At 46.5% G+C, this 8954-nt stretch overlaps 1 protein-coding gene across 2 annotated transcripts; it reads left to right on the top strand.

The window, feature by feature from the left end:
• Positions 1–993: 993 nt before the first annotated feature.
• On the top strand, positions 994–7933 carry LOC115466568 (suppressor of cytokine signaling 3-like). Of its 2 annotated transcripts, XM_030197898.1 has the most exons (3): positions 994–1095; positions 3645–3835; positions 5044–7933. In XM_030197898.1, exon 3 carries the CDS (start codon positions 5152–5154, stop codon positions 5791–5793), a length of 642 nt encoding a protein of 213 aa, XP_030053758.1. In that variant the 5' UTR covers positions 994–1095; positions 3645–3835; positions 5044–5151; the 3' UTR covers positions 5794–7933. The 2 variants fall into 2 exon arrangements, with proteins under 2 accessions (XP_030053758.1, XP_030053759.1); XM_030197899.1 differs by lacking the exon at positions 3645–3835.
• The last annotated feature ends 1021 nt before the right edge of the window (positions 7934–8954 follow it).

Here is an 8954-nt window from a genome sequence, read left to right as displayed (position 1 = left end):
TGAGAGGCAGGCATTTACCATGCCCCCCCCCCAAAAAAAAAAAAAAATACGGCAAGGGACCCATAATTTTACAATGGCAAGTTTTTCAAATTGCAGACTTCCTCTTCAGGGATTGGGTTTACTTCTGTGGGCTCAGTCACACAACACAGCAGTTTCTGCAACACAGTATTGCGAGAAATATCTGGGGTTTTTTTCTAATGCATGCACTGTTGCAATGAATCAAGGCTCTCTCCAACACTCAAGTCTGTCAGCCTCTGTCACACAGCTCCTCTCCAGCTCAGCCTGCCTGAAGTCACAAACACACACCCTTTAAACTTTCCCAGTACTCTCTCTCCTTCGGGATCTGGCTACACACACCAGGCTCCACGTGTGCCCCCCCCCCCCCCCCCCCATCCCGTACTTTATTTTCAGCTGCTCACTAAGATAAAACCTCCCACCCCACTGCAAGTGAGTGGGTAGAGGAGGGAAAGAGCAGGGCAGTGTAAACCCTGCCTAAGAGAGGTCAGTGCTTTGTGCATTTAAGAATCTTTCCTGCCCTTCCCAGAACCTGGGGCTACCATAGGTGAGCATTACTTGTGATTTTTTTTTTTTTACAGTAAGGGTAGAGGAAAAAGGGGGCAGAGTGTGATGCTGCCATGCTAATAAAGTTCTGTGAATGTGCTGGAGGGGGGAGAGAGAGCAGGGAGGACCGGGCTTCCTGTTAGCTGCACTTGCTATTTCCAGCACAGCGGCTCGGAGGGGGCCGCAGTGCTCTCCTCCCCCCCTTCCACTCCTCCTCCCTCTTACCAACATCCCCCTCAGCATTTCCAGGAATAGAAGCAAAGCGTGCGGGGTGAGGGCAGGAGGGGTAGAGGCGGCGGCCAATCGCAGCCCGCACCGGCCCCGTTCCAGCCAATAACGGAGCGGCTCCCGGTTAAACCCCCAGCTTGGCCACGCCCCTCTCAGAAAGCAAAAATAAAACGCAAGATGTGGCCGCTGCAGCTGTGTGTCAGGATCGGGACTCTCCCTCGCTGCAAAACTGCGTCCCGGGGCCGGGGGCTGAGGAGGAGGCTGCACCCCCCCCCCCCAAGTGCAGAGAACGGGGGACGAGCCAAGGTAAGATGCAACTACGCCCCCCCCCCCCCCGTTCCATAAAGTTCAGGAGACGGAGCCCATCCAATATAAGACAGAGGGAAAGGGAACTGGAAAAGTTCACCTTCTCTCCCCCCCCCCCCCCCCCAAACTGCTGGGGATGGGAGCTGACAAAAGGTAAACTATTAATATAGTGCAGGAGCTGGAACTAGGTAAAATACAAACCCCCTTACCTCAAAGTGCAGGGGATGAGAGCTGTCACTAAATAACATGTGAATCTAGCACTAGTTAAACTCACCCCCCCCCCCCATTAAAATTGCCGGGGATAGGAACTAACACAAGATAAAAATACAAGTGCATCTAACACCCCCAGGACTGCTGTCCTGTATCATTTCAAGAGGGGACTGATGATCCCCCAACTACCCCCCACTAAAAAAAACTGCAACACGAGATCCTGGGTAGGACACCTCTTCCAGAAACCTTAAAGGGTGACCCGTGCCCTCTCCCCATCCCAGCAGGACTAGAGGTCTCAGGCAAGACACTTCTGAATCCTTTCAAGGGGCTAATTCTCCCAAAGCCGTCCCCCCCCCCCCCCAGACTCTGGTGGAGTCCCCCAAGACACTTCATCCTGAAACCTTGTAAAAGGGGGGCTGCTAATCTTCCTCAGGACTCTCATGCATCGAGATCCATGGGAGGATATCTCACCCCTTAGGTGCCAGATCTCCAAGTACCTGAAAACATCTTCTCTGTGTACGTGGGCTAGTAATTTGTGTTAAGCACAAAACCCCTGGTTCCCATGCCTTTTTCCCACCTAAATGATGGTCCTCCCAGGCAGGACGCTTCTCTCCGTGATCCCTTAGGGAGAGGCTCGTGATCCCCACCCCTGATCTCCCCCCCCACCTCCAAACTGTGCAAACCCAGGGCAGACAGGATGGACCGTACAGGTTTTTATCTGCCATCATTTACTATGTTACGTTTCACTAACTGTTGTTACTTTGCATGTGATGAAGCTCTCAGGGATAGGTACTTTCCTTTAACTAGTGAAGTGGTATTCACTCCCAGTCCTCAAGGATTGCCTAAGGATCAGGTTTTCATGATAGTCCAAATCAATATGCACGAGAGAGCATTTCATGCAACTCTTTCTCGGGCATATGCATTAGGGGTGGTATCCTAAAAACTTGACCGGTTGGTGGCCCTCAGACTGGGACTGACGACCAAGCAATTAATGCATCAGTAGAGCTTACTTTTGGCTCTTGCATATATACTGGACATGATTAATTCGCACTGACAGTTATTTAAGCTTTGTGTTACCTATTAGCTCTATATAATAATCTGTGTAATGAACATACCGTAAGTGTTAAGTGTTGCTAAACTGGGACAGACCAAAGGTTGATCAAGCCCAGCAACTTGTTTTCAACCCTGGCCAAAACCGTACAATACATTTTATGTTGCTTGTCCTAGAAATAAGCAGTGGATTTTCCCCAATTCCATCTTAATAATGGCTTACGGACGTTTCTGGTAGGAACTTGTCCAAAACTTTTTTTAAACCCTGCTAAGCTAACTGGCAACGAATTCCAGAGTTTAATTATATGTTTAGTGAAGTATTTTTCTGATTTTGTTTTAAATTTACTACTTTGTAGCTTCATTGTCTACCCCCTAATCCTAGTATTTTTGGAAAGAGTAAACAAGCAATTCACATCTAGCCGTTCCACTCTAGTCATTATTTTATAGACCTTGTATAACGCTGGTAATCTGCTGATACGTATTCCATATGTACTTTGGACAGAGTTATGTATGTTGTCGGTGCTATATAATTATCCCTATAGGCAGGGCTGGAAGTATCCTAGGAACCAAGGTTATTTAAAGTTCAGAAGAGTCAAAAACAACAACAAAAAAACCTAAAAAGCGAAAGAAAAATCACTGAATGCAAAGAAACCATGGGAATAGAATGGGCTTCTTTGCAATTAACCTGCTGGTAATCAGTAGTGCAGAACTGTAAAAGGAGCCCATAATGTTAGAATATATACATATCCAACCCCCTTCTCATCCCAATCTTCCCGTTCCCATAAAAGATATCAGCACCCTTTGCCCTCAAAGTGCAAACCTGATGTTGACTGCTAAAAATTCCACTAAAGTGAAAAAGACCCACCTCTCATCCATGATCAGAGCTGGGATTTTAGTGCTTAGACTTAACTGGTCTTATAAGAGGCTGTATATAATGTATCAACAGCACTGCATAATTTTATATATCTTATATGGGGCCATGCATGCCATTGGTGATATCTAAGTATATACCAGCATGCTTTCTGCCTGTTACCTTTTGTACAGGGCTGTGTACATCGTCAGCAATAAATAATAATCTATATATTCCTTATATAGAGCTGTGTACGCTGTCAGCAATACATAGAATCATAAAAACATGACGGCAGATAAGGGCCACATGGCCCATCCTCAATAATCTACATCTGCTGTTGGCAATATATAATTACTCTCATACTCTTTATATAAAATAGATTCCGTATTCAGGACTTTGTACATTTTCAGCGCTATTTAACTATGTATGCTTTGTACAGGGCAATGCTTAACTCATCGGATCTTGGAAGTCAGGAGGGGTTAGTCTAGCTAGCACCGGGATGGGAGACCTTCAGAAATGACCGGAAAGAGTGGGAGGCAGAAGCCAATGGAAAACTCACTGCAGTATCCTGCCAAGGATGTCACAGTCACTGCACCGAGGCCATGACAACCTACGTCTGTAAAGGACAAGGTACTTATCACTACCTACAAAACTCTCAGATCTGTGAATATACATAATATCTCCAGTCAGGTGCAATGTTTCAATGAATCCTTATGTAAACACAATCTCTGCATCATTCCCCCTCTATCTTGCAGTCTGCTTCTAGCTCAGAAATATTCATAGGTCTCCTCTCATGCACTGCAGTTTGAGATCACAGATGTTCAGTATTCAATTCTGGGGTCCATGAAGCCCATTGCAAAACCTTCCTCTTTCTTTCTTGAAAGTTCTTCATGGTTTCAGATCATCGTCTGGTAGAAATAATCCAACCGCTTTTCAGCTTCAATTTCTTCACTGACTGTATGAGATGTTAGCAACATGTTGATAGTCGAATCCATTCCTTCCTCCACCTGTGCCACTGAAACCCAAAGTGTAATAGATCATCAGGCAAGGTGTTCTTTTCTTCAAATGCTTCACCCTTTTTCTCCAAATGTACCTTGAGTAGTTGTGGCCAGGGGTGTGCTGGTAAATTTTTAACAGGCTCTTTCTCCGGACGTAGCCAGCTCTGCAGTTGGAAGGGCCAGAGGTGGCCGGGGGGGTGTCTTGCTCTGAGCAGCATGCTGAAACTTCTCACATATGCTGGAGAAGTCCCAGCCTGCTGCTCAGAGCTGGAAACAAGGAGCTGGGAGCAGCAGCAGTCTAGCTAAGTCATTAACTTCTGCACCTTGTTTGAATATTTTCAATATGTTTAAATCATGAATTAACTTTGTACCATGTAAAGGTCTTGTTAGCTTCTGTTCCCTTAGGGAATTCATTGAAACACAGAATCTGAGCAGATGTTAGTACAGGACTCTGTTGTGCAGGGCTATGTACAGTCAGTACTATTTTAATTTTGTCCAGATTAACAGAAACAACAGATTTCTGGATGGTGCAGATTCTAAATAATTTAATAATAAATAAATGACAAAAACAAGCTTTAAAAACAGAGAAACTGGGCCCAGTCATAACAGTTCCCATAACCATTGATCAGGCAGTGTAAGCTGACATCAAATCAACCAGAGTCCGAGGGGAGGCCTCACACTCGATTAGAGTGTGCAGTCCTCCCCAACGTACAGGGACTCAAAGCAGCACCTGTGTCCATCAATGCTGTCTGTCTTGGATCCCAGCTCCTCCCTCTGCTACCAAAGCTTATCCTGAATGGTCCTCTGAATTAATTTTTGCATTGTGTACTTGTCTTTCAGTGTCGCCCAGCGGATGGGTTCGCAGTGAGCTCTCACCCTCGCCTTCTACCCAGCGAGCTGTGCGTTCGCTTCACTGAGTGCGGCCCCGGACACGAGGCTTCAGTAACGATGCTAGCGCTGCACTGGTGCTCTTCCTGTCGCTGCCTCTTCCCTTCACCAGGTTTCATGGCTATGACTTCCCCGGCTGCTGCCAAGCTGTCCTATCATTACAAATCCTTCTGTGGGAATTTTGAGCGTGTGGAGACAGCATTGGAGAGGCTTGAGGCTAGTGGCTTCTACTGGAGCACCCTCTCGGGGGCTGAAGCCAAGAAGCTCTTGGCTGACCAGGCCCTAGGGGTCTTCCTCATCCGGGACTCCTCAGACCACCATCACCTCTTCACTCTCAGCGTCCGGACAGCGGCAGGTATTACCAATTTACGCATCAAGCAGGAGGGCCCATCTTTCTTCCTGGAGACAGTCCCTGGGGCTGAGCAGCCCCCGACTTTCAACTGTGTAGTGAAGCTGGTGGATCACTACGTGCGGCTAACCAGTGCAGGAGAATCAGACTCCAATCTGTGCTACGTGGAAGGCAAAGAGCGTCCAGTGCCCCTCGTGCTCACCCGACCCCTGAATTGTAAGGTGGTGTCACTTCAGCACCTCTGCAGGAGGACGGTGGCGGCCAACGTGGCACGGGGGGTAGCTTCACCTTCCGCAGCGGAGCTGGAGGATATGCCTGTACCCGGGGTCCTCAGAAGCGTCTTCAAGAACTGATGTTTTGTGTGAGAGCAATGAGTTTTGACACTAGTAAACTGAAGAGAAGGCGAGTGGCTGGAGATGGGACAGGCCGTACAGGCAACCTGCAGTTCACCTCTGCAACCCACAGCCTTTTCCAGTTAGTCTTCACTGGCTGGCCAGGGAGATACAGATGAGAATTGCTTCCAAAAAGGGTGTCTGGCTACTGCACATAGCCTACATACAGTTGAACATTTTGAATCAGGACCAAACTGGATACATTCTGGACTTTTTACCTTTTTTTTAACTTTATCTGACACAAGGCAGTCAACTGGCTCCTGAGTGATAGATCAACTTCCCTTGATATTAAGGGATCAAGCAGACCATTCTGCCTAAATGATCACATGCACGCTGCAATATCGTAGCAGGATGGATTTCTTTTTAAAACTGGACTAATACAGCAACCGCACCACTTAAGAGAGGAATCCAAACCAACACGAACCAGAAGTGAGTAGGCCACGAAAGGTGTCGATTCTCTTATCCCCAGTAAAATCATTCATCACAGATTCCTGTATTCATATATTTATATGTTTTAAATGTTAGACACTTGAAGCAGGCAAGGTACCAAAACACAGTCTGTGCAATTATCTGTTATAGAATCCAACATTCATTTTAGGTCATCTGTTTGCCATGGTCTACTCACTTCTGGTTCGTGAGTATAGTTCGGGCTGAACCTTTTGTGTCTGCCCTGGCGAAGAGGGCTGCTTTTAGGCAGCATACAGCTAACCACGTCCTGAATAAATGTGCAGTTAGTAACTGGCGTCTGTATGCCCATCTGCCACCAGGAGGACCAAGTCCCCAAACCACTAGTGTTGTGCGCGTGTGACAGAAGCTGTTAACTGTAACCAGTGACGTCAGTGCACCTGAAATCAATGTAGCATGTACTAAGATTTTTAACATGTACTAACTGACGAATTAACAAGTATTAAAACACAAAGAGCAGCTGGATAAAAAATATAGTTAAAACACTTGTTTGAAATGAAAAAAAAAAAAATTGTGGGGGGGGGGGGGGGGGGGGGATGAAGGGATTTTGCCAATGCATATCCTAGGACAGGGATTAGGAACTATAACCAATGAGGTGTGTGTGAGAGGACAGGAACCAGCAAGGGGCTCATTCCAAAAATGCAGTGGGATGCTGCACACCAAGTGTGAATTCTATACCAGCAATTGCCTGCATGACTATTATTCTGAATACTAACCCAGGTCAGCGTTTAGATGCTGACTCCTTACACCATGTCAACAGCTAGTGTGTATGATCGCAACTACATGGTGGTGTTCCGCGCAACTGACAGTATTCCCTAAAGGTAATTTACGCACGATCCTGGGATGTGTTCACAAGCCAATTATCAATAACTGGGCACTGCCAATTGATATCACTTAGGGGTTGCAAACACAGTAGGTTGTGCTTTATTCTATAATCCTGGACGTCAAAATACCATAGCGTGCATCCCAAAAAGGGAGTGTGGCCGTGGGCAGTCCAGAGGGGCGCTCTCAAAAGATGCACGCCAGGATTTACACCAGGCTTCAGCTGGCAGAACTCCTTGTGCCGACGAATCCCCGCTAAGCGCTCACCCAGAGCGCCCTTTAGAGAATAGTACAGCGCTGATTTAGTGAACTTGGCTCTTACAGTTTAAGTGCAGGACACCTCCCTGACCTGCCCACAACCCCCTTGCAGTCAAGCATTTTACCTTTTATGTGCTAAGTTTTCAGAATAGCAACTATGTGAGCTAGGAGTGTAACACCACATCAGTGCCAATTATCACTGATTCTGTTATTAGTGCCAATTAGAATCTAATTTACCAATTAACTTACACACTTCATTGGACAACTTTATAACCTACACGTGCAGTTCTGTGCTTGAAGAATGTAAAATTACATAATTAGAGGGTTGGGACTGAGGGCGCAGATGCTGTAATGTACTGAGTCGTTTTGTGTGTAAGTGGTGTCTCATTGCAATGACAGCACTGTGCCCACACTCTGAGTGCTACGAGACTACAATATGACTGCCCACGCAACGCAGCACAGTACCAAGTCAGAGAACTCATTTTCTGGTCTTCTGTAGTATCCCTTTCTTTTGAAAAAAAAAAAAAAAGCTCTGTTCCATGGTAAATAAAAGACTTTATACCTCAAACGTGTCCTGCTCGTACCCAGCGTATCTCTAGCTGGCTGATTCACAAGTGTTTTGCTTCTCAATTCAAGATCTATTTACAGGGTTAGCAGTGCTGGAGGGGTGATAAAAGTTACAATCTGTTCCAGGACACAGAGCGTTAAGTCCTCACTTGACTTGCCGGGAAACCCAGAGAGCCTCTGCTGGGAAGCCCTGCCCTACAGCATTTGCCAACCCCCTCCACGGGAAAGAGGAAGAGTGCCAGGGAGGGCTCACAACCTTTATTTTCCAAAGCTGTTTCCTCTTCTCATATGACATCTCACACTTTGGACATATGAAATTAGACCCTGCCAGGGATATGCACAAAATTAAACCCCCCCCCCCTTTTAATTTGGGTATGTAGGATGACAGACAGCCAGTGTTTAGGAACTGAAGCTCTGCAGCAACGTTTGCAACATTATGAATATAACCTTCACAAGTCTGAGCTCAGAAAGTATTCAGAAGTCTTACAGACCATATTCCCAACCCCGTGCAAGTACAAAGCCTAATAAAATTCCCCAAACCGTCCCCACTACAGAATCTGTGCTACCCATGCTTCTAGGATATGAAATTTAGGTAAATCCATTCCTTTTTCCTCCCACAGTAATCACGGTGGCTGGCTGCTAACACAGCCCCTAACAGAATAAGTGGCAACAGAAATCCAGAAATAGCAGCAGAGCTTAAATTCCCTGCACCTTTCAGCTAGGTTCCCTCCTAGCCCCTAGGACTCATGACTGGTTAAATCTCAGCCTACTGTTCAGCACCAATCCACTTTCCTACATGTCCACAGCAACCTCAGTTTCCCTGGGCTGTTCCAGGGTCCATCTTTTAGTTTTGGAGGGGGAGAATTATGGTGAGCAGGAACATGGCTACTGCTTCCTTGCTGAAGCTCAGTTCTCTGGGTGGGTAGGTCATAGCAAGGATCCCTCTTCACATCCCCTCCTAGTGATCAGTTCAGCAGCAGCCAACTATTCTCTAGTAACTTCAGTGTCAG

This window comes from Microcaecilia unicolor, chromosome 3 (genome assembly GCF_901765095.1).
Source record: "Microcaecilia unicolor chromosome 3, aMicUni1.1, whole genome shotgun sequence".
NCBI classification, from domain to species: Eukaryota; Metazoa; Chordata; class Amphibia; order Gymnophiona; family Siphonopidae; genus Microcaecilia; species Microcaecilia unicolor.
This window is presented reverse-complemented; position numbering and strand designations above follow the sequence as displayed.